Below are 26,490 nucleotides of genomic sequence, written 5' to 3'. Positions count from 1 at the left end.
TCCGTGTAGCAACAGTTAAATTTTGAAGAGTGTTTTCTCCTTCCGTGAATCAATATCGAGCTGGACAGCTCGCCGTGTTACTAATAGTAATAATAATAATAATAATCGACGCAATAGTGTATCGTATCGTAATAAATTTAGCGAGCGGCAAGTTGATGCAAAGTTATAGCTCGTCGAATAGAAGATTGATCGAAGATAAACCGCTTCCAGCGCATCCATTGTTACTTTGAATCACGGTGTACGCTGATCGTTCTTCGGCTATCTGTAATCGGAGTTCTATTGGAAGGCTATGCTTTGTGGGAAATATTCACTTGCATGACAATGTAACAGCTTACCGATTCATTATTCATATTCATATTTCCCCGATTCTTTGGCTGTTTTCGAAAAATTATGACGCTTCAAGCAAGGATACGATTGATCGTTCATTTTCCACAGGTGTCAGACATGAATTCAAGTAAGAGCTATACGGAGGAAATATAATAAATAGGAATTCATGTCTCTAGAATGCTACTCAATCTCTTTTTAGATGGGTTTTATTGCTATAAATTATTGTGCTACGATGTAAGCATCAAATATTTATAATTACAGGATACTGGTTACTCAAAGCGAAATAATGATAAGGACTTTTTTCTTAGAGAATTTAATTTCCTACAAAAAAGCTCTTTTGTAATTTTTTAATATTTTCAATATTTAACCCAAAATTTTATTTTTAATCTTTTTTAACACTTTTTTCAATCAAGCATGCTTACAATTTAATTTTAGACTCAAATTTTGGCTAAATGATAAGAAATACGGAAAAATGAGTAAGGACCTTTTTTGTAAAGCATCAAATTTATTAAAAAAAAGGTTTCTTATAATTTTTTTAGATTTTCAATATTTAACCGCAAAATTTAAATTTAAACTATTCAAACCTGTAATGTAATCAAAAATTTTTAAAGTGTAATTTTAAATTAAAATTTTGACTGAGTAATAATAAATATGGAAAAATTGATGATGACCTTTTTCATAGAGTCTTAAATTTCCTAAAAAAAAAAAAAAAAAAGGTCTTTTGTAATTTTTTAATATCTTCAATATTTAACTCAAAATTTGAATTTTAATTTTTAGAAAATAAAAAGCCATTTTTTCAAAAAATTAACGACGATCTTTTTATATATAAAATAATAACGGCTGATAAAAAGCAATTAGCTGTCATGAGACAAATAAGAGAATAATTTGAAGGTTCGTTCTTTTTATCTCAGTATCGTACAGACGAGAACGGGTACAAGTAAATGCAATCAAACTGTCGATTCCACGAGCACCCTATAGAGCAGCAGTTGAACTTTAACAGCAGACATCAGACATCACATTCTTTTTTATAGACCCAGTCAAGTTACAACCCTTCTATTTCTTCTTATTTGTGTTCTCGTTTGATCCGGTTTTCTTTAAAATAGAAATAGAGAAAGAAAAAAGGTTAAACTGATTCCTAAGTCTCTGGATCCCTTTCATCAGCTTGAGAAGGATCACTCAGTATTCAAATCAAGTTTCGCAGTCGGAAGACGTTCAGCCGGTATTCAAAACCCTAAAGAGAAACTAGAGCATAAACTAAGTCAATGAGTCAAACGATTTCAATTGAAAGTACGTCTAAACACGTCTATGCTTTATGCTCACGTCTTCACTTTTATTATTATATATAAACTAATATTTCCACAAGAAAAGCTTTATGCTATTATTCTATCAAAGAAGTTCCTTACTTGCTCATCTAATTACAATTATTTAAATAATTATTCAAAAATACAATGGCTTCGAGCTTAAAAGTCTGATAGAAATTTCATAAAAGAATTATTTTTCAAATCTTTAAACCGGAATAAATTATAAATGAATGAACCGATTTTTACGCACACGGAAAAAACAACTGTATAAAATTTACAGAAAATAATCTTCAAAATTTCCACAGTATATATTTTTGTAAAATTTACAGATAAATTCTATGAAATCTTCCTGATTAAAAAAAAAAAGTATTGGTTTTATAGTCAATCCGATACTTTTCAATACTTATTTTTATTCACGGCTATAAGAATATTATGTGATCGTTGGAGAGTAACTTTTTGAATTAAAATTATCTTTGATTATTGATTAAAAATCTAAATAATAATCTGTTAATAATAAATTTAAAATTATTATCATATGTGAAGAAATTCTTTTTTTTACTGATTATAAAAAAATAATTTGTCTTGAAGTAAACTTTAAAAAATGAGAAAAATTAAAATTTTTGAAAAAAATTAAAAACCGTGATATAAATTAGTTTCCAATGATGCTGACTCAAGTAATGCTTTTTAATTATAATTACAATAAATTTCCAGTAATAATAACAGAAAAAGTTATATTATAATTACAGACTGAATTTATTAAATTAACAGAATTTACCACGTAAAAATAATATAGTAAGTTTTGTAAATATTAGATGAGTCGACTTATAGATAAAATTTTGTAAATTTTACAATGTATTTTTTTCGTGCAGTTTATTCAAGAAGATCAATTTTTCACTCTCAAAAATCGATGGAGCCCCACTTCTGCATAATTACCCTAAAATTCTATCTTTCCAAATCAAAAAAACTTTTTTATAAAACGAAGTTTACTGTAAGAAAAGTTTTATCTCATGAAAAAGCTAAGAAATAAAATTGTTTAAAATTTTCTATAATGTCGATTTTTTTTAAAATAATTTTTTTAATTGGAAAATCTTTAATTTAAAAATCCGAAAATTTTAATAGAAAATTAAATTGTTTACGGCTGTTGTTAATTCAATTTACATCAATTCAAGCCGCTAAATCATTAGAATCGTATAATACTAATTACTTATAGGATTAAACAATTACGGGGATTAAATCGAATTAATCGATTATGTAAACCGTAAAGCATTACTCGCACTATTTATTTCTAATGTGCAAATATTTATTAATCCTTATCCTGATAAATTTGTTAAATTATTTATAAATAAATTGTTAATATATTTTTCAATTAATCAATCTTGCATCAGAACTTCACCATCTGGTTTCCTTAGTACAGTAATTTAATTACTTAAATACTTGCTGTACTTGGAAATAATTAAGTGGACCCTGAAGTAAGAGTAATTAAACAAATAATTAAGCTAATAAAGATAATCTCTGTAGGAACTTCGATCTACAATGAAATTAGCATTGACTTTAATGGGGAAAGAAGAAAACAGATCTGCAATAACAGAAGTGACGATGCACTGTATTTTATATCTATTTATCGTGTAGTGAAGGAAATTTACTGTTAAATTACTGAGAAAAATTATTGGAGTGATTTCATAATGGATTAAAAAAAAAACTACTACACGGAAAAAAGTAAACTGTAATAAATAATAGTCGATTTTTTATTATAAATCGACAATTATTTATTACAGTTAAACCTGTAGGGTGAAAATACGGTGTAAAATTTATAGAAAAGTTTGTAAAATTTACAAAATTCTATCTATAAGTCGACTTATGTAATATTTACAGAACTTAATAGATTATTTTTACGTGGTAAATTCTGTTAATTTAATAAATTCAGTCTGTAATTATAATATAACTTTTTCTGTTATTATTACTGAAAATTTATTGTAATTATAATAATTAAAAAGCATTACTTGAGTCAGCATCATTGGAAACTAATTTATATCACGGTTTTTAATTTTTTTCAAAAATTTTAATTTTTCTCATTTTTTAAAGTTTACTTCAAGACAAATTATTTTTTTATAATCAGTAAAAAAAAGAATTTCTTCACATATGATAATAATTTTAAATTTATTATTAACAGATTATTATTTAGATTTTTAATCAATAATCAAAGATAATTTTAATTCAAAAAGTTACTCTCCAACGATCACATAATATTCTTATAGCCGTGAATAAAAATAAGTATTGAAAAGTATCGGATTGACTATAAAACCAATACTTTTTTTTTTTAATCAGGAAGATTTCATAGAATTTATCTGTAAATTTTACAAAAATATATACTGTGGAAATTTTGAAGATTATTTTCTGTAAATTTTACTACAGTTGTTTTTTCCATGTACGTAAAGACGTCATAAAAAAATATCTTAGAGAAATCTTTCAAGATGAATAATAATTTTCCTATTTTAGGAAAATATTATTTTGGAAATAAAAATTTAATTCGAGAACTAATGTAATAATTTTGGTAATTCTGAGCTTGCAATATTGAGCGGCAATTGAGTAGGATTGTCTTTTAAATATGCATAGCGATTAACGGAGAATAACGGACAGGCGCTGACGGATCTTTAGCGAGTCAAGTATCAATATTGAAGCAAGAAGAGCATTAGCCCTTTATTTGTTAGGTTGATTGAATTATGTGGGAGTAAGTGATGGCAAATGTGAAGGTGTGTTGATGTATATAGAAAGGGCTTTGGTCCTTGTAAGCCGGATGCTTTCCTCGGCCTGGGTTTATACGTGTTAGTAAATTCACTCTGGATCGCATGCACACCCGAACTCGAGTAAAACACATTAACGGAACAGACATCGTTCACGTCGTACAGATAATTTCACCCGCGTGTTTGCAAAGCGCCCGTGGTGGATTATACATCGGGCCAAAGGGACATATCAAGCGAAAAAGAGACAGAGATACCAACTACAAACGGGAAAGATTGAGTTTGCCAGAGAGGGTGCTTTAATATGTTCTAGGTTATTGTGTGGAACGAGGAACGAGAGCTACAGCCGATGTATTTCGTGAAAATTGCTAAGGCAAATGGAATAAGTTAATAAAGGCGACCCAGTTTTACATAACGGATTATTAATCAATGTCTTCTTCACTCTTTTTTATCTTTTCATTATTTAATTTACTTTTCTCAGTCTTGCTTTTTGTTTTTCTTTTGCTCACTTATTTTTTTGAATCATTTTTATTTTTTTCAAAACTTAAGGCAATCAAATACGCTTTTAATTGAATTTTAAATTGAAATACTGGATGAATGATAAGAAATACGAAAAAATTTATGGGTCTTTTCTATAGAGAATTTTATTTCCTAAAAAAAAATTTTGAGTAATTTTTTATCTATGACATTTTTCTCCAAAATTTTGATTTTAAAGTGAAATATTGAATAAATAATACGAAATATGGAAAAATTGATAAGAATTTTTTTTTACAGAGAATTGAATTTCCTACAAAAAAAAATTTCTTATCTTTTTTTTCGTTTCACCAATCTTTAAATCCAAAATTTTAATTTTAATTTTTTCTAATATGTGCTGAAATCAAACATACTTACAATCAAATTTTAGATTCAAATTTTGGCTAAATGATAAGAAATACGGAAAAATTTATCAGAATTATTTTTTGTAGAGAATCAAATTTTCTGCAAGAAATTATTGACACTAATAAGAGACAAAGTTATAATTTTATTTTTTTTAAGCAATCAAATATCAATATCGTTGAATTTTGTTTGTGGTAATGTTTTAAGCAATGTTTTTACTAATAAATATCTTTTTTTAAAATGACCATCAGTGAAATTTACTAATTAATTTTAAACAATTAAATTAATTATCCTGATAAATATTGAAAAATTATTTGAGGTGTTAGTGTTTAGATACCTGTCAATAATTGGGGCTTTTATATTATTTAATCTTAAATATTGATTGTAAATTTTTTTTGTTAGACTAAGTATCATAAAAAATTTAAGATTATTTTAAGTTCTTATTTTTTCAAAATTAAAAACAACAACAACAACAACAATAAAAAAAAAATAACAAAAACAACAATTTTCCTAATAATAATAATAATAATAATAATAATAAGCGGTGCTTGTTACGTGGCCTCCTAGTGGCGCACCGCGGGAAACGCAGACCGCAACATCTGGTCTGTAGGCTAACAACGTAACCGGAGCAACGGGCCAACTATCCGTTACACCGTAATATCTGAGTTCCAAAACAGTATAATCTCAGAAGTGCTCCCCACAACCGGTCCTCTTCGGATGAGGACCAGTCATCAGGTGGGAGGAGCACACCGGACCCGATGACTTATGACGACCCCGGCGCTTATAGGATTAAGTTTAAGTGGACGGAGGAGCTTCGCGCCGATCTCTTGGTGTGCTGGCAGAACAGCGAGCCGGAGGTATCAGGGTATATGGCCCGGATGCACACACTTTGGTGTGGCATGCATCCGGAGCACAGACATTTTACGCCCAAACACCTGCGTAATTACGCCTCATACCTTCGGCATAATCGACGATCGCTGCTGCCAAATAGAAGGCAGTCTAATCGGCCTTCATTTCCAGCACCGCTACACCAAGAACGGCACCGTTTCTCCGAGGACAACGACAACCTCTTTACAGGTCGACAAGTGAGCATCTCCAAAAAGATGACTCACTCAAAACAACAGCTCGACACGGTGAACGAAGATCTCCCCACACAGCTTCAAAAGGACTCCACTCTGCTCACTGTCAACCAAGTTGTGTACGGTGCCGCGGCTTCGCTTCTGCCGATAGAGAGAAGACATTCTCTCTCCTTCGAGGCGAAGTTGAAGCTGCGCATCGCTCAACTTGGACACAAAATTGACATTTCTCGGAAACAAGTCTCCCGCATTCAGTGTGTGATAGAGTATGTTAGTACTCAAAGACCGTACACGCCAAAGTTCGTCGCCTGGCGGCAGAACTTCGAAGGCGACATCACACACTGAACAAGAGTACTCTTCTTGTCATCAAAGAAGAGTCTCTTAACAGGTTGCGGGCTCTGGTGGCTTCCAAAAAGTCACTAGAGAAAAGGCTGAAGCGGTTGATCGACAACTCTTTGTTTCGATCCAACCCTTCACGCTTTCTGTCACCTAAGACCGCTGTTCCCGAGAATTATCCATCATCTGAGCGAGTGGAAGCCTTTTGGAGTGAATTGTACGGAGATCAACCAAACGTCAACCCGGATACTCCAGCTCTGCACGACTTCGAGGCATTCTGTCGAGAACACCGACGGCAGGATATCGCCGAAGAGAGCCCTGCAGTCAGTGTGGAAGAGGTTCGTAAAGCCCTGAATGGCAGCAAGAACTGGGCTGCCCCGGGTCCAGATGGCATAAACATCTTCTGGTGGAAGAAATTTTCTTCTACACATGTTCATCTGGCCCGGATTTTTACATCATACATTCAGGGCGACGAACCAATTCCAGACTGGCTGGTAGAAGGGCGAACCGTACTCATCCCTAAAAAGGGTGACTTGTCCGACCCAAAGAACTACAGGCCTATCACTTGCTTGAATGCGGTTTACAAGATTTTTACAAAAATCTTAAATAACCGTATCTTGCAGGAGATAGAGCCTGTGTGGCAACAGATATACGAACAACGTGGCAGTAAACAGGGCGTGTCAGGTTGCAAGATCAACTTGTTGGTAGATAGATGCGTCATTCAAGACGCAATCTACTACCAACGCAACCTGTCTATGGCCTGGATTGACTACCGTAAGGCATTTGACTCAACTTCACATGAGTTGATTCTCTATCTGCTCAAATGCCTCGGAATCAATCGCCAAACAGTGGGATGCATACAACGTACGATGCAGCTCTGGCGAACGCGTTTTCACATAGGAAGTGGAAATGCATTGCACGTAACCGGAACTGTTCAGTACAAGAGAGGCGTCTTTCAGGGAGATTCTCTGAGCCCTCTGTTGTTTTGCATCTCACTGCTGCCAATATCTGTTGCCCTCCGACAAACTCGTGGGTACTCTGCGGGGCTACCGAGTGATCGAGTATACTCGATCACTCACCAACTGTTTATGGATGATCTAAAGATATACAGTGCCAACAAAGATCATCTACAAACGGCCATCAACATCGTAGCAGAGTACACACGAGATGTCGGAATGTCTTTTGGGTTGGACAAGTGTGCGGTCGTACACCTGGCGAAGGGTAAGTGCTCTGATACGGGTGGAGATGTCGAATTAGTGGATGGGAGCGTCTTAAGAGAATTAGACGCCGGAGAGTTGTACAGATATCTAGGGATTGAAGAGCGGCAAATGCATGCCGTCTCTGAAGTCCGAACAACTCTTCGCAGTGAGTATGTTAGGAGACTCCGGAAGATCTGGTCATCAGAACTTTCCGGCAAGAACAAAGTCTCAGCTACTAACATGCTCGCTGTCCCGGTCCTACTTTACTCTTTTGGGATCCTGAAATGGCCTCGAAATGAGTTGAAAGATCTCGACATCAAAACCCGTAAAGTCATCAATATGAATCAGAGTATGCACCCTAATTCATCAGTCGCCAGGATGTACCTCTCCCGGAACATCGGAGGGAGAGGATTGCAGAGCTTGGAGCGGCTTCACGATCGTTTGGTTCTGGGTTTAACATACGAGGTTGCCAATTTCACAGCAGACGAGGACGACTTCCTGATGCAATTTGTTCATAGTCATGAAAATGCGCGGAAGGGGTCGTTCTTGTATAAGGCAGCAATCTACGCGGCAAATACCTTAGGTCTCGGAGAAATAAACGCTCTCATTGAACTCCCGAAAAAGGAGTTCAAGAGCGTCGTCAGGATAGCCGAGGAAAAAAACTCCTCGGTGAACACATGGACAAGTCCATGCACAGCGTGTATTTCAAACACGTCCGTGACCATGGCTTGTCCACCCAGCTGACATTCTCCTTCTTGAAGTCAGCTGGCCTGATGTCCGAGACCGAAGGGTTTATATTTGCCTGCCAAGATGGTGTTATCAACACTCTCGAATACCGTAGCAAGGTGCTCCAGGCGCAGCTTCCGGACACGTCCTGTCGGACGTGTAAACAACATCCGGAGACGCTGATGCACCTTTTGTCGGCATGTCCTGTGCTGGCAAGAGGTGCCTACATACAGCGTCACAATGCTGCCCTGCGAGTACTCTATTATCATCTCAGATATAGCTGCGGTATCGATGAGACACCAGTGTTGCCTTATCTGCCAGGAGATATTCCGCAGGTTGTTGAGAATGACAGTTCCAAAATTTATTGGAACATACCATTCGCAACAACCCGGCGGATTGACCACAACAAACCTGATATTGTGCTCTTTGACAAGGCTACTCGTGACATTTATGTCATTGAGTTTTCGGCCCCAGCCGAATACAATATCTCGGCCAAAGAAGAGCACAAACACCAGATATATCAGGATCTCCTGTTTGAAATTGGCAAACTGTACCCAGGTTACCGTGTCAAGCTCGTCGTTTTGGTTGTCGGCGTCCTTGGAGGGATGAAACAGTCTTTTGTGTCTTCACTTGCGAAGATACCGGCTTGCAGTTCAGCAGCCGTGTCTCTAGCAGTGCGGATGCAAAAGGCTGTCATTTTGGGATCCCTGCGTCTACTTAGGCAAATGAATTTGGCCTGCTGCACTCACTAACCGCCTTGTTGTGTGGAGTGGTGCAGCAGTAATGGATGGCGCTCAGGCTGGGCCCTCGGAGAGTCGGACTCCGGGGAAAACCCCCCTGAGCAATTAATAACAAATAATAATAATAATAATAATAATAATAATAATAATAATAATAATAAATCTTCATTAGTAAAATAAATTTTCTTTTTTTTTCTGTCTAAAGACAAAAGATTTAAAGATTTACCTAAAAGTCGATAAATTGTACCTTGCACGTACTTCTTGTGTAATCTGACAAGAGAGTAAATAAAAATATGTAGGAACATACGTCAGGATAACGAGTGGATCCGGTATTTTAGTAGCACGAGACACCTTGTCTTTCCATGTATCGTATCAGTAAATGTAACGACAAAAAGAAAAGAAACTCACGCAATCAGAGTCAGTAAAAACGTTCAAACTTAAAAGTGGAATATTTATTAATAATAAATCAAAGTTGAGTGGAGTAAGTTTGATCGTTAAAAAAGTGCACTTAGTTAACTAATCTACCGGTCTATTCTCAAGTTATCGTAACTTTAATCGTTTCAATCATACTTTCAACAATTGTAAAAGACCTTTAAAAACTTTTTTATTTTTTTTTTTTTTTTTTCAACATACTATTGAAAAGTACACCCAAGAAAGAACAACTTTGTGGAAGGCGAAAGAGATAGGATTGGGTTAAAAGGATTGTCGAATTGCCCTAGAAACCAATTCCCTGATGAGCAATAAAATGAAATATACTGTTATTACTCAGGTCTTGTTTCGTCACTGTTCTACCGCATACTTAACCGAATAAATTTGATAATAAGTGGCATCAAATTAAACAGCTTTATTGAAAATTAAATGAATAATAGTTTGAAAAAATAAAAATTGCGCTTTAATGAAAAGTCTAAAATAAAAAGTAAAAAATTATTTTCAATATTATCTACCATAAGTTCAAAAGTTTATAAATCGTAACTTACACTGAAAAAAAAAAAAATTTATTTTGAAAAAAATGAGCCATGTTGTAATAAGAAATTAATTTGTTAAAATTTTATTTTTTAACTGAAGGAATAATAATTTTTCTTATTGTAATTTTGGTAATTATGCAGAAGTGAGATTCTATCTATTTAAAAAAAAAAATTGAAATAAAATAAAAAATCGGAAAATTAATCTTTTTAAATATTGATTTTATCAAATTGTTATTAGGCTACACAGAAAAAAAAAAAATTTCTTGAACCAAGAAAATTATAAGGAAGACCGAAATTATTTTGAAGCAAGAAGAAATTTTCTTGGCTTAAAAAATTTTAACTTCGTTTAAGAAATTTTCAATCTTCTTTAAGATTTTCTTGTACGTCGAATTTACAAATTTTGAGGAAGTTTTAGAATTTAGGCTACTTTGCGTGGATCTCTTTAAGACGAAAATTACTGTGAGAAGTTTTTATTTCTTCATTTAAAAAATGAAATTGATTAAAATTTTTTAAAATTAATTTTTTGTCCCAAAAATGCCGATTTTTTTCAAAATAAATTTTTTCTCTTAGTGTATCTTAGTGGAACTCAACATACTTAAACTTTGGACTACTGAATTCGAAAATGAGGTAAATCGGTCGATAAAATTAAAAATGATAGAATTTGTCAATTTTGAGTATCAGGCTTATTGATCCCTGGACAAAATATCCCCACTGATAGAAGGATTTGTTTATAGTTAAAAATAAATATTTCTTAATATTTAAAATTATTTAAATAGTTAATTATTTTAATAGTTCATTAAGCTAATAGCCGCTGGTATTTAATGCCTCAATATAAATAATATAAAACTGTGAAATTTATTTAATGTAATTTTAATGTAAATTGAACTCCTGCCAAGAAGAAAAATATTCCCAAGAAGGCAAAACATTAAATAATAATTATCCATAAATTTACTGTAAAATAATTTATAAACTGAAATTTACTTCCATTTCAGCCTTTTTCTGTTATTTTTTATTCCCAAAGAAGTAAGTTAAAATAATTATAAGAAACCAATTTGTTACTCCCTAATAAATTCTTCTATCAGTATGATTTGCATCAGATGTCATTTAATCTACTTTTTTAATGCAAAGTATTCTTACAAATATAAACTAGTCATTTTTGACTAACAGCCAAAGTTATAACTGCAAAATAAACATAAAGTTAATGTGTGCTTTGATTCAAACTTCCTCGCGTTATTTATGGAACAATTTTTCAATTGTTACGTGAACCGTTAATAATATTTTATTGAAATTTTAATGCAGTGTTTTTATGAAATGGTAATATTTCATTTGTCAATGGACAAGTTGTCGAGGTGATTCATTATTGAGATATTTTTTTAAATTTGATAAAATATGATTAAGTGTACTTGTTTGAAACACACTTTTATTAGCTTTGGCTTCAGATTCATTTATCTATTCATCTGTGTAAGTAACGGAATCTTTGAATTTGATTTTCGGCGATTTAAAAACGTCAGATTGAATAAAAACTTTGCACACTTATCAAGGACCGATGACAGTACAATTAATTAATAAGTATGTAAATTTAAAAAATTTAAAGGGATTTAAATAAGTTTGTCAATTTAAAAAATTTTTATTTTAGAAATTTTTTTAACGGGGTTAAAAAAAAAAAAAAAATGTAAGAATAGTAAGAAAATTTTCAATCAGTCGTCATTTTTTTTTAAATTAAAATTTTTTAAATTCCGTACATGCGACGATTACTACATTTTTACTGATTAAAAAGCAATTTGAATTTTTATTTTCAGATGATCTGTTTTTGAGTTATCGAACCGACCATGGAGGGAGAAATTTTTTCTAGTGCTCTACGAGATTGTTAATAACTTTGTAATAATTAAATATTTTTTTATAAAAATTTAGGGTAATAATCTTTAATGTACCTTTAATAAAATAAAAAAAATTCGTTCCTCAAATTCCTTTATTTTCCCTGTCAAAAAAAATTTCTAAAAATCATCTCTTTTTTTCGATCGTCACAGTGGTGTTCCCCCTTAGATGTCAACTGTGTAAAATTTACAGAAAATAATCTTCAAAATTTCCACAGTATATATTCTTTAAAATTTACAGAAAAAATATCTAATTATTACTCGTGAGTTTACGTGAAAACTACGTATTTTATTGTAAAATTTACAGATAAATTCTATGAAATTTTCCTGATTAAAAAAAAAAAAAAAAGTATTGAGACAAAGAAAAAAGTATTGGTTTTCTAGTCAATCCGATACTTTGTCTCAATAATTTTTTTTTATTCAGGGCTATAAGAATATTATGTGATCGTTGGAGAGTAACTTTTTGAATTAAAATTATCTTTGATTATTGATTAAAAATCTAAATAATAATCTGTTAATAGTAAATTTAAAATTATTATCATATGTGAAGAAATTATTTTTTTTACTGATTATAAAAAAATAATTTGTCTTGAAGTAGACTGTAAAAAATGAGAAAAATTAAAATTTTTGAAAAAAATTAAAAACCGTGATATAAATTAGTTTGCAATGATGCTGACTCAAGTAATGCTTTTTAATTATAATTACAATAAATTTTTAGTAATAATAACAGAAAAAGTTATATTATAATTACAGACTGAATTTATTAAATTTAGAGATTTATAATATCAGAATTTACCACGTAAAAATAACATAGTACTGTAAATATTACATGAGCCGACTTGTAGATAGAATTTTGTAAATTTTACAAACTTTTCTATAAATTTTACAACGTATTTTTTCCGTGTTCTAATCGGTCGAAAATATTCTGGATTATTTTAGAAACTTTTAAAACATTTTAAAAAATTTGAATTTTAACTAAAATTTTAATTATAATTTTACTATTAAAAATCACTGTTTAAAACTAGTTTTATAATAATTATAATGAAATAATATGAATTTTTCATAACTTAAAAATTTTTTCCAGGTCAGAAATATATACACCAGACTTACTAATTAAGAAATTAATATAATAAAAAATTAATTATCCGTAAATACTGGAATTTTCCCGAATTAAATTCGCCCTTCATCAATAAACAATGAAATAATTTCTACTCGGTATTAAGATTTACTTGAGACGGTGGTAAACATTAAATTCAATCGATTCGAGCAAAATATTAAATTATTATTATATCTTGATCCCCGCAAACGGAACATAAATTTATAACCAATAAATATACAGTGTCTCATAGATTTAAAATACTGTTTTAATATTAAGAGCTCCCTCGGGTACACCGACTGACTCTTAAATTTTCTACGGCTCTTCGTATCCGGGAATTTATTTAAACAAAATAAATTACAATTCAAGACCTTTTCTACCGCGCTTAATAATCTTTTCAAGTACACATTTATTATTGCTGGTATATAAACTTACGGTATATGTATAATATAAGGAGTAAAGGAGCCGAGTATAGATTTATATCTGTATTATACATAAATTACACGCATATATAAATTTAGATGCCTCGAGTCCAAGGAGTAAGACATTAAGCTCTTACGGTTTATGTTTAATGAATAATAATCGCTGTACTTATGCATATTTCATGTAATTTTGGATAATTAAGTCTTCAAATTATTTATCTTTGTATTTACTTTTCATAGCTTTGTTTTTTCAAATTTGTCAAAATTCATTTTTACTAATTTAAGAATATTTTTCAGGTAAAGTATTGTTAAAAAATTAAATGATTTTTTTTTTTATATTAATAGAATATTAGTTGCTCCAAATGATTTAACGAGGAGCTTTTTTGTATAGAATTTAATTTTTTTAAAAAAGGTTTCTTACAATTTTTTTATATCGTCAATATTTAACTTAGAAATCTAAATTTAAATTTAAAATTTTGGCTAAATGATAAAAAATACGGAAAAATTGATAGAAGCCTTTTTTTGTAGAAAATTTTTTTTCTACAAAATTTTTCAATTTTAAGGGGAGCGAAATATTTGAGAAAAAAAAAAAATTTCTATAACTATTAATAAATGATTTTTAAAATTATATGATGTAATAAATATTTATTAACATCTAATAAATTCTTCTATCAGTGCAAAAATTAATTGCAAAATAATTTATCAATTTAAATTGAAAAAATTGAAAGTATCGAGAGTAAAAATTATTCTTGATAAAAAATACATTTGTTTTTACTAATAAAAGGTTTTTTGAGCGTACAAATCTATACACTAATAATCTAAACGGCACCGAATATTATTAATTATTAATATTTACTAAACACGAGCTTACGTACGGAGGTAAGCTTACAAATATATTCATCATGTTAATATCCGCTTACTGATTAATTATTGTTAGTAGTAATGATTAAATGTGAATGGAGAATGTATGAATAACGTGCGGAGGAACAAGAAATAATTTATTTGGAATTAGTAAGTTAATCTGGAGTGAGTTTGATGGGAATGAAAATATTATACACATTGGATTGTATTGACGCCGGGTGACAATCCTGTAATTACATTTCCATTCACTTTGACTATAAACTAAAGACTGATCTGTCCGGTGTGACAGATTAAATTGGATGGAACTTTTAAAAAAGTATTTGTGTAAAAAATAATGGGTTACCTGTCCAGAGCGATGGCCACCAGATGGAGAATTGACGCAGTGCAACATAAAACATCGGTACTTGTCCATATGTCACATATGTCAGGACCGAGTGTCCATTCATGGGATACTTCGTACACGGCTCCTGTCAACAATGACACACTAAAATTTTTGAAATGCTTGTTTACCGACTAAAGAGCTAAGTATTTTTTTTTTTTTTTTTTCTACAAATTTTATTTCTTCTTTTCTAAGAATTCATCAGAAAATCATTAATTAGAAAAATTTTTTTTTTTATTTTATTTACTTTGTTTGAAAGTCAAGAAATTCATAATTCATTTTTAGTGTACCAATTTTTTTAATTAAAAATTGAACAATTTAAAAAAAAAAAATTCATGATATAATTAAAATATTTCTTATGAATTTTTATAGAAATTCTAAATTTTGATTAATAAAAAAAATAATCAGTAGGTAAAATTTCTTTAATTATTCGATTTTATAAATTAAAGAAAATTTTTAATTTAAAAAATTAAAATATCGATATTTATTTTTAATTATTCTATTTAAGGTAAAGTACTCAGTACTTAAACAGTTATAAAAATAGGACCAGTACTTGGACAGATTTTTTGAAAGGTTTTAATACAGTTAAAAAATTTAGTTTATTTTATCTGCCGAGCGGCTAATCTTTAAATGGCTGTAACTCAAAAACTATTTGAAATTTTAATGTTATTTTTAAAAGTACAACTTATTGAAATATCCCTATTAATTACTTCAAATTAAAAAAATTTTATAGTTAAAAATTATTAAACGTTTTGAATTGAATTTTTTTTATTTATAATTGAAAATTTGCCTATTCATAAAAACTGTAATTAAAAAATTAATTACAAATATTTCTTATTTTTAAATAAACTTATTAAATATTCACAGTATTATTTTTTAATATTATCCAATAATATGTTATAATTTTTTTGATATTTTAATAAAACGTTGAAAATTTTTGCCTGTTTTAGTTTATCTTAAAAACATTGTCAAAATATAAATATTTAATTATTTGCGTTATTTTGCGCTTCAATAAATTCAAAATTGTTTATATTTTCGTGAAAATCACTAATTTAAACTAAGAATTACATCTTTATATTGTAAAGTAGGCTAAAATACGTTTTACTTTGAAACCTGTTCAACTACTGCGTACTTTACCTTACTATGTAAAAATATTAAAAAATAATTTAATTTTGCTGAGACATTTTTTTAATTTTTAATGACTCAAAAGTAAAAATTAAACTGTATAAATTAATTTTAAAAAAATATGTCAGTAAAAAAAAAAAAAAAACAAGATTAGAAAAAAAAAATAAAAATATAAAATTTAGTAAACTTTTAATAAATAATAAAATTAAAAAAATATTTTCTGACTGACGCATCTAAAAAATGAATATATTTTTCGTTTTATAAGTTATAAAGTGAATGAATAATTGCTTGAAAAGTGAATTTAAAAAAACTCATTAATTAAATGATTTATCTAAGAAGAAATAATTAATAAACGATAATAAATTACACTTACCCAAAGGCATAACGAGACAAGCAACTAATAAATCAGCAACCGCTAATGAGAGTATCAAATAATTAGCCACGCTTTGAAGATGCCTCTCCAGCAAAATGGCGGCGATAACGAAAACGTTGCCTGAAAAATAATAATACACATTAATTAATATTAATATAAATGTCTGCATTAAAAATAGGCAAGCCTTGGAATTTGCACTTGTGAGAAGAAATGAGCAAAATAGGTGTTATTTGTCGTAGATTCAATGGTATCTAGTCAGATCCGATTGAAGAGTGAAGAGTATATTTATATGCATCAAAGGAGTAAATCTCAATGACACGGGTTACTATATCATTATTGACGGCGTCTTATATATCGTATATTATATCTGGGAGAAATGTCAGCGGTATAAAGAGTATAAGATATCGCATCTCAACCGTGTCGCGTCGACTTTATTGAAGATTTGTCAGTGGACTTATGTTATACTTATGGATATATACACTCAAATAAATAACGAGCGAAGACGATGAAGTCAAAAAGACAAAAGGATCCTACGTGATCCGAAAAAGAATTATTTAATAGTGGATATATATTTTCTCTAATCTTCCTAATAATCCTTTAATTCAAATTTATTTCATTTTTATAGTCACTTATTTTTTTTTTTTTTTTTTTCCTTCATCGAATCTATAATAATAATAATAATAATAATAATAATAATAATAATAATAATAATAATAATAATAATAATAATAATAATAATAAATAATAATCATAATAATAATAAATTATAAAAATAAATTTAAACTTTTAAAACTGACTAAATTTATTTCCATAATATTAAATGTCCAGAATAATTTAAAAAGCTCTAAATATAAACAGCTAAAAAATTAAAACTACATAAACAAAAATAAACTACAATCATATAAGAATGTTCAATACTGATGAGTGAATACGTAACTTCATTCACAAAGGTATGATTTATTTTTAAAAGCTTTTTTCTCATCACTTCATTTTCTTCGATTCTTTGTTTAGAAACAATGGTTAATTAAAATTAAACCGGCTTTGAACTAGTAAAAAAATTTAGAGAAATTCAAGAGTTAAAACTTTTAATAGAACTTGCTTAACGAAAAAACTAAATTTCAATCAACCGATTCAGATTTTATACTCGACATTATATTATAAACTTTCATTGAATGTAAGCGCGATTTTAATTAATTGATATTTTTTATAACTTTCTTTAAATTGATGCTCTTTTATGCTACGTATATTTTTCATAGTCGACAAAGATGTCTTTGAAGCTGTGAAAATATTAGTAAATATATAACGAAGACTAATACGATTTTTTCATTACTTACTTTTTTTAGTTTTTTTTTTTTTTTTTTTTTGTGAATGAAGCAGTAAAATGATATTTATTTTGATTTAAAAAATCCGAGTGAACCTCGAAAAGCCAGAGGTTTTAATATTGATAAGCTGAAGTAATCTCAAGATTACCTAGAGACTAAAACAAAATAACTCAATTACTTGTACCTTTTTTTCTTCCTTAAAACTATGGTAAACCATATAAAAAATTATTAAACAAACCTGACGAGCAAATTAAATAAATCATTGTATTACTTTTCAAAAATCAATTTGTTCTTTGAATAAAATAAAATTAAATCATTCATGTATTTAAAATTAATTTATAATTACATGATGTAATAATAATAAATTCAATTTGGAAAAAATTAAATATGAGTAAATATTATTTAACGATCCATAAATATTTATTTAAGAAAGATAAATTTATTAAACGTTAGCAATTATTTTTAAATAGTAAATAAATATTTATTAATTATTAAATTATAAATAAAAAAAAAGTCCAACTTTAAATAAAGTATTGCAATAAAAAATATTTTTTAGTTGAATTAGTCACAACCGCAAACGTATCGTCGATATAAAAAGCGTATCGACTACATAAAAAGCGTATTTCGCAGAGCGTGATTCAATTACCAATTTCCAACTACGGCGTTATTTGTTCTAGCTTGTTGCTCGTGATTTGTGAGCACCAGATCAACTGTCAGATAATTCTCGGACTGAAATTCACTTTCCAATACTTGTACATATTACTTTCCAATTTATTTACCAACGTCATCCATCTTTCGGGGTATATATATCTAGAGAAATAACTCACCAAAAAACGAACCAACTTGCTTATTTATTCTAGACACGCAACAGAATTAAAATCTGACATCTCACAATTAAACTCATCAGAATTACCAACATATTTAAATTAAAATTTAAATCCCAACTATTAATAATAATTAATAAAAATAAAAAGCATTTATTTAAACGAGAGGGAAAAAAAAAAAAAAAAAAAAAAAAAAAAAACTATTGGAAAAGTTTGCACAAATCCTCAAGCGTCAGCCGGTTGCCGCTTCGGTAAGATCCAGGAGTGAGGATAGAGGCAGCAAGCTCGAGCTTGTGCTCCTGGAGTTCCTTGACTCGCTCCTCGATGGTGTCATCAGTGATGAACTTGTAGACAAACACATTCTTGGTCTGCCCCATTCTGTAGATGCGATCCTGCGCCTGGCACTCCAGCTGAGGGTTCCAGTGGATGTCGACGAACAGAATGTGATTGCCCCCGGTAAGATTGAGGCCAACCCCGCCAGCAGTCAACGACAGCAGCAAAATGTTAGTGTCACTCTCAGGATTGTTGAACTCCTCGACCACAGTCTGCCGATCTCTAACATTAACTGCGCCAGAGAAAACCGCGCACTTAGCACCGGGAACTTCCCTTAAGCTGCTCCTAAAAATACTCAAGAAACTCGTCCACTGGGACACGATGATCAGTTTGTCTCTCAGAGCTAGAATTTCCTTCACCCGTTCCATCACAGCTCTCACTTTGGAGCTTTTGCGCGCTTTTTCAAACACCGGATTGCTCATTACCAAAATATCATTAATATCATCCGAATTCTGGCCAATGTTTTTCAAATCTGAAATTTTCTTCAAGTCAATTTCTTCCTTGTCATCACTGCCGTCGATTCCAATAGTATTAACGTCATTTTGCTCAATTAACCCGTGAATCAGCGACGGATGGCAGCACAATTGTCTCAACCTCAAAATCAAAACGAAAATCCAAACCATGCCTGAAGTTTTTATTTCTCCAGCATTGTCTGCTAAATACTGCAAATCATTAGCAGTAAATGTATTTTGCTTCCCTCTCTCTCTCCCTCTCCCGCGACCTCTACCTCTACTCCCACCTCGTCCCCGTCCGCCACTTCGAGAAGAGCCAACAGAATCATACCCAGAAAAAGCTCCGTAAGTCATGCTGCCCAATCTTTGGCCTTTGTTGGCTCTCATCATCAAAAATTGTGCAAACAAATTCTTAGAAAGCGCCATGACATTTTGATAAGCCTTACGTTCATCATCATCCAATGTAACTACAATTGTTTCGATTGTACGATCGGGTAAACGATCCATAGTACCTTTGTTCTGAAGTTCCTCTTTAGTACGCCTCAACATAAAAGTTTTAATAAAAGTTGTCAGCCGCTCATTGCCTGCTACGCCATTTTGGATTGTATTCTGAAAAGTGCTCGGATCATCGAAGGGAGCAAGCCTTAAAAATCTAATTATCGAGTAAAAATCCTCGTAACGATTATGAATTGGTGTCCCAGTGAGAGCCCAGCGATGACTAGTTACCAAGTCGCACACAGATTGGCAGAATTTAGCGCTGGGGTTGCGAATTATGTGAGCTTCGTCGAGAATCACGCGCTGCCATTTGATGCGGGCTATCACGCCTAGTTGGCTAGGAGATTTAAGAGAGTATTCACGTGCTACCAGGTTGTAGGTCGTTATTACGACGTCGTAACGGGCCAGCAGACGACGGTCGCAGGTTCGCTGGGTTCCGTGGTAAATTTTTGCCATTAAAATGTTTTCATGGCAGTGATTCTTTATCTCGTTCTTCCACTGCTGAAGCAGGGATGCTGGACAGATCACCAGGGTTTTGCCTTTCACCTGGGGGACTTTGGGTACCGACACTGAGATACTCGCCGGTGGATCTTCGTCCTCAGAGTCCAGGTGGTCTTCGTTTGTTTTGACAATCAGAGAAATCATTGTCAGGGTTTTTCCGAGACCCATGTCATCGGCGAGGATGCCATTGGGGGGGTTCTTACGTTCTCGCCAGAGCAACCAGGCCAACGCGTGCTCCTGGTGAGGCTTAAGCTGGGTCTTGATGCCTTCTGGGGTTTTCTCGCGTTGGTTTTCACTTGGGCAGGATAAGAGAGTGCCATGTAACACCTGGAGCTTCTTCATAGACAGTCGGGATCCAGGGGCTTGAGTTTGACTGTCTTTGGCTGATAAAACGTCATCGTACTCCTTTCGAAGACGGTCCAGCTCAGATTCTTTGAACTCTAGCATATCTTTCTGACGCTGGCCTTTGTCCTGGAGCTTATTCAAGTCGCAGGTTTCGATAATTGTCTGTAAGATTGGTTTTATAATTGTGAGTTGGGATTTTAGTTTTAGAGGTACTTTTTTTATTTTATTTTATTTTTTTTTTTAAAGAGACTTACGCGATAATGCTCGATTTCTTTCTCCGTTTCTTCTATTTCCTTCAATAATTCTTCGGTCTTTGAAGCTATCTCCGGGTCGAATTTGTCTTCGAAGGAATCGAATCTTGGAAGATTATTTAGATTAAATTCTTCATTCATCTCGTCTGAATCATTTTCAGAGTTATCTGTAGAAAAATAATTTAATTTTAAATTGGAATTTTTTGATTATCAATTTTTTATTTTTATAAAAATCATTGAAGTTAATGGAATATTAATTCTAATGACAAAATTAGAAGAGTGAATCCGATTTTTTTTTTTTGTTTAATAAATAAATTAGTCGGGTAAATTCACCAATTGTTGACCGATAATTAATTATTATAATTATTATTTTACAAGGATTTTTATTATAAGTGTATTAAAAAGCCAAACAGTAAAAGTATCATTGATAATTGTCATTTTTTATTAATAAAAAAAATAAGTTCTATTTTTTTTTTGTTTTAAAAGAAATAAATACAATTTTTATATTTGATAAAAATTGTTTAGTTATTTGAATAATAAATAAAAATTAAACTAACCTGAATCGGAATCAAGATCATCAACAATTTCTTCATTTACCACTTCAAGGTGAATTATATCAGCGTCTGAAATAAAAAAAAAAACGAATTATTGTCTTAACATTCTTAAACATTTATAATTATACAAAATTTAAATTAGCTGACATTTAGAAATGTTTATAATTTATTTTATAGCAAAATAATTTTCAAAAAATCAAAAGAAAAATTTTCACATGTAGAAAATTTTAAAAATTATATGTGAAATTTTTTAAAAATATTTTTTAGTGCTAATTGTTGAGTGTTGGCTAATTTTAGTTTCATAAAATAAAATAAAATTTTTACACTTTTTTTTTTTCAAATTTTTTAAACAAAAAAATTAACAATTGTTTATTTACAAAACAAGAAATAGAAAAATTTTGTGATACTGACATTGATGAAAATTTGACAATTTTTTTTATTAAAAATAATATTACGAAAAAATAAGAAGAAAAATTCTACAAGAAAGTTGTGATTTAGTTGAGAAAAAAATTAAAAAATTGTCAAAAGTTTGACTTCAGCATATTAAAATTTGTAGTAATAATTTTCATTTTTTACTGTCAAAAAAATTATTAAATTAATGTAAAAAATTTGCAGTTAGTTTTTTTTTTATTTCTATGTGGAATTTATTCTTGAAAAAAAAAAAAAAAAAAAAAAAAAAAAAAAAAAAAAAATTAATGATACAAAAATTAGCAAACATCTGATAATTTTGAGAATCTTTATTACGAATTAATAATAATGATTAAAACATTTTATGAAAATTAATTTAGCAGATAGTTAATAATTTTTGTAACAAATAATTAATGACAAAAAAAAATTGACATTTAGAAATTTTAAGAAACTAAAATTGCAATTTTAAAAATTAATTTTTTTGTTAAAAAAAATTATTAAATTACTTTTAAATTTAATGTCATAAATATTTAAAAAAATTCTCATTTATAATTTAAAAAAATTTTTCCATGTGAAATTATTGATTGAAATTTTTTTTTATTAATTTAATTGTGATAAAAACCAAAAATAGTTAGCCGTTTTTCAATTTCAGTATCATTAAAATCAATAAAATGTCTGTTGATTTCAGAATGATGTCAAATTACAACAAAAACAGATTTAATGCTTTCAAAAATAAATGTCAACATAAACAAACACAAAAATAATCACCGGAAGCATTATTAGGACCATTAAGCTGATTGGCCGACATACTCGGTCCAGGATTATCCACATCAATAGCCCCATCAGGCTCATCATCAGAGAACACACTGCAGAGCGTAAACATAGTAAATTAATCAATCGATAAAATCCATATTATTATTACTATTATAAATAAAATAAACAAACACTTACATGCCATCACTGGCGTCGGAATCACTATCAATAAGATAACTGTTATTCAGCACACGCCTGTAGTTGCGATTATAATCAACTCTTTTTCTTTTTTCCTCCAGCGGAACTGATTCCACGAATTTTCTTTTACAACCAAACGACATTTTTTACACTCGCGGTAATTAACAACAAATAATAAATAAATAATTAAAATTATTTAAAACAAAACTTTGATAAATATTATTTAAAATCAATAAATAATAAATAACAAATACATTTTAAATGTATTTTTTTTTTTTTTTCATGACAGCGCTTCGCTTAGACAAACAAAAAATAGCTGACAAAAACACGAACAAGCCTGTCGATTGCCTCTGAGCGTTCGGACTTGCATTTCGGGCTTCGGGACTCAACCCGGGTGCGAGTTTCTCTTGTATCTCGTCGCTGATTGGTTTGAAATTTTAACGGTTACGGTTTTAGAATTCTGAGTTTCTTATTGGCCGCTCAAATTCAAAACTGGCCAATGGGGCACCAGCGTTCCGTTGAATCCCGCGCTTTGATTGGCCGAAAGAAAACTCGGCTGTTTTTTACGGAATCACGGCTTGACCGTTGCACTTGCACCTACTACGCAGCACTTCACATCACGCTAACCTTCCGGGTACGCTGGTAAGCTTCCGCGGTTGTTGCTGACTTTTTTTGTTTCATGGTAAGTTAATTGTTATTTGTTTATTTATTTATTCAATCAGGGTGTTTTATAATTTTAGAATATTATTAAGATATTAAAGTTAGCCGACATTTTTAATTTTTTTCATTTATTAAATTATAACCAAAAAATATTTTTGAAAAATTGCATGTGAAATTTTTTCTTTTAATTTTTTTTTTTTAAATATTTTTTTAATAAAATTAATTATTAAAATTTTTAAATGTCGACTAACCTAAATTTCATATATTATTTGTGATAAATATTTAAAAATTATAATACTAAAATTAGCCGGCGTTCTACAATTTTTGATTTTTTTAATTAATTGAATAACAAGCAAAAAAATAATCTAAAAAAATTTAATAATACTAAAATTAATAAAATTGAAAAAATTTTTTTTTAATTGCATTTATAATTTTTCAAATTTTTTACAAATTCAATTTTAAAAAAGTATTTTTGTAATGATTTTTTCAATAAAAAAAATTCAAAAAATTTTTAGATGTCTGCTAACTTAATACTAACAAAATTGTTGAAAATTTAATTAGCCGACGTCTAAAAATTTTTACAATTAGTTTTTTTTTTTATTGAAACAAATATTGCAAAAAAATTATATTTGAAAAAAATTTGAAAAACTATAAGTGCAATTCTTTAAAAATATTTTTTAGTTCTAATTTAATAAATAAAAAAATTAAAAACGAAAAAATGAATTTGTTCTGAAAAATTATTTTCAAAAAATTACATTTTTAATTTTAAAAAATTTTTTATTTTATAATTTTTTTTGCCATTATTTGTTACAAAAATTATTCAAGTTATAAAATATCTGCTAAATTAATTTTCATGTAACTTTAGTATTATAAAATATTGTACGTATAATTTTTTTAATCTCCTACATGTGAAATTTTTTCTTTTAATTTTTTTGCTATAATTTTTTTAATTAAAAAAATTATGGAAATTTTCACATTTCGGGTAATTTAATTTTCATTAAAAATTATCATTTTTTTTTTTTTTTTTTTTTTTTTTTTTACAGAGATTGCGGAATTTTTTACTCCGGGTAAAATACGGTTGGTAGTTAACGGGCAAAGTATTTATTTATTTTTTTTAAATTATATGTTTTGTGAAAGTATCAATGACATTAAAGTTGACGGTTCGAATTTTTATAATCGGGTAGCATGCAATTAATAATTAATTACAATAATGAAAGCGCAGATATTTAATTATTTTTTAAACCTAAATTTTAAAATTATAGGACTTTAAATTTATTAAAAAATTCGAAACATTTTTTTTCTTGCAAAAAAACCAAAAAATTAAAAATTATTAACTTGAATTTTCTTTAATTAATTTAAAATTTTTTTATTGAAAGTTTAAAATTTTTAAAATTAGATTTGAGATATAGTATAGATATTTTTTCATTATTGTAATTAATCAAGTAGTGAGTGAACAGTGTTAAGTGTTGAGTGTCAAGGCTGTTGGAGACGTCAAAATTGGAGTTCAAGTAAGAAATGTTTAATAAATTTAACTGTTTTTTAAATTACAAAATTTTGCGGAATAGAGGTGAGAAAAAATTTTTATATTATTGGTATTGAATTACTACAAAATAAAAAAGTAAAAATATTTTTTAATAAATTACGAAAAAATAAGAAGAAAAATTTCACAAGAAAATTTGCAAAAATTTGATTGTAATTAAAAAAAAAAATATTTTTTTTTTTTTAATTCTGATTTAGTTGAGAAAAAATCGATCGTCTATAATGTTAAAAAAAAATTTTTTTAAATTATCATGTGAGTCACTTTCATAAAATTGAAACATTTTATTAAAAAAATTATTAAAATTACAAATTTGCATCACTATTTTCAGTATCATAAGAAGCTATTCGGAAAAAGGAAAAAAAAAAATTTCGTATGCATATAGATATTCCCGTATAAATTGAAAGTTGAAGATAGAATTGACAAGATTATTCAGTCATGAATAGTACAAGATATCTTAAACGAAATTGATATTTCAATATGAGATATCGAATCTCAGCAACTAGATTGATTTATTTCTCTCAGCGAAGAATAATTTATAAATACTTATATTTATGAAAGTGAAAAAAAGTCAGAGAACAATTAATAAGTTAATTATATTGACAAACAAAATAACGAGGCATTATAAATTTAAATTGTAAATAGTAGATTTAATAAAATATCATTGTGGATTATTTGCATCGGAGAGAATTCGAGTTTGACGTCACAATACACGCTGTCATGACAACGACACTTGCTCTCATCTGGCATCCGAACTAAGTTTTAATTAATTTTAATGAATGCATTATTATATTGCACAACCAAACGTATGCCAAACTCGAAAATTAATAATTGTGTGTCATGCACTCTCTGTATTGTGTGTACAGGACAATTGTGGTTTATTAAACTGCTGATTAAATTATCGATTATTTCGAAGCAATCAATTTTTATCCAGCTCAATAAATTATCTCAATATTAATATTAACACTAACATTAATATTCATTTTTATTTCAGATAAAACAATTAAATTATCATCCCCTGGAATCTGTCAACTCATCACGTCGTTTCACGCAATAATTTTTATTAAACAATAAAATTTAACGGCTCAATAAATTCTGGAGGGAACAGTTGAATTTATGAAGGAAAATTTTTATGTCGTAAGTAAGCGATAGTTTACATTTAAATCGCTTTTATTTACATAATAATATAGTTATGACTCACTATTAAAGAGTTGTTTTAATTCTAGATATTTTTTATTACATGCATCAAGAAAATTTTTTTTACAAGTTTTTAATATTAAAAAAAAAGACATCTTAATTTAAATTCTATAATGTTTATTTTCAACTTACAAATCTAGTGACTCAGCTGGAGCAATTCAAAAGTTTTAAACAATAAAACTTTGGCTATTAAATTTTTTTTTATTGTTATGGATATATCCAATTAGTGAAATAGCAGGCGGTAAA

General features: G+C 29.3%; 2 protein-coding genes and 1 long non-coding RNA gene across 4 annotated transcripts in view; 1 reads left to right on the top strand and 2 right to left on the bottom strand.

Annotated features, from left to right (window-relative positions):
* LOC141536912 (5-hydroxytryptamine receptor-like) overlaps window positions 1–26,490 on the bottom strand; it is a 77,326-nt gene that overhangs the window by 8,700 nt on the left and 42,136 nt on the right. Inside the window, exons 4-5 of one of the 2 annotated variants that reach the window (XM_074257707.1) lie at window positions 16,415–16,534; window positions 14,881–15,004 (exon numbers count right to left, since the gene is read on the bottom strand). In XM_074257707.1, the coding sequence (XP_074113808.1) occupies window positions 14,881–15,004; window positions 16,415–16,534 (244 nt within the window). The remainder of the gene's footprint in view (window positions 1–14,880; window positions 15,005–16,414; window positions 16,535–26,490) is intronic. The other variant, XM_074257708.1, reaches the window with a different exon arrangement.
* On the bottom strand, window positions 18,156–23,187 carry LOC141536777 (transcription termination factor 2-like). Its single transcript, XM_074257506.1, has 5 exons — window positions 22,851–23,187; window positions 22,668–22,765; window positions 21,495–21,560; window positions 20,941–21,104; window positions 18,156–20,848 (listed from the first exon to the last, which is right to left on the bottom strand). The coding sequence occupies exons 1-5, from the start codon at window positions 22,991–22,993 to the stop codon at window positions 18,761–18,763; spliced, it is 2,559 nt and encodes an 852-aa protein (XP_074113607.1). The 5' UTR covers window positions 22,994–23,187; the 3' UTR covers window positions 18,156–18,760.
* LOC141536916 (uncharacterized) overlaps window positions 23,460–26,490 on the top strand; it is a 121,652-nt gene continuing 118,621 nt past the window's right edge. Inside the window, exons 1-3 of the long non-coding RNA XR_012480818.1 lie at window positions 23,460–23,532; window positions 24,554–25,018; window positions 26,042–26,184. This is a non-coding gene — a long non-coding RNA (uncharacterized LOC141536916). The remainder of the gene's footprint in view (window positions 23,533–24,553; window positions 25,019–26,041; window positions 26,185–26,490) is intronic.

Source organism: Cotesia typhae, unplaced genomic scaffold (genome assembly GCF_013202065.1).
Source record: "Cotesia typhae breed Kobodo isofemale line unplaced genomic scaffold, CoteBio_Ctyphae scaffold_45, whole genome shotgun sequence".
NCBI lineage: Eukaryota > Metazoa > Arthropoda > Insecta > Hymenoptera > Braconidae > Cotesia > Cotesia typhae.
This window is presented reverse-complemented; position numbering and strand designations above follow the sequence as displayed.

Bases quoted from the DNA above. Each gene is read 5' to 3' on its own strand.
- LOC141536777 (XM_074257506.1), bottom strand. From the start codon at position 22,993: ATGTCGTTTGGTTGTAAAAGAAAATTCGTGGAATCAGTTCCGCTGGAG. The intron at 21,561-22,667 runs GTGATTATTTTT...TTTTTATTTCAG, and splicing joins TGGTCCTAATAATGCTTCCG to ACGCTGATATAATTCACCTT. The intron at 20,849-20,940 runs GTAAGTCTCTTT...CCAATCTTACAG, and splicing joins AAGAAATCGAGCATTATCGC to ACAATTATCGAAACCTGCGA.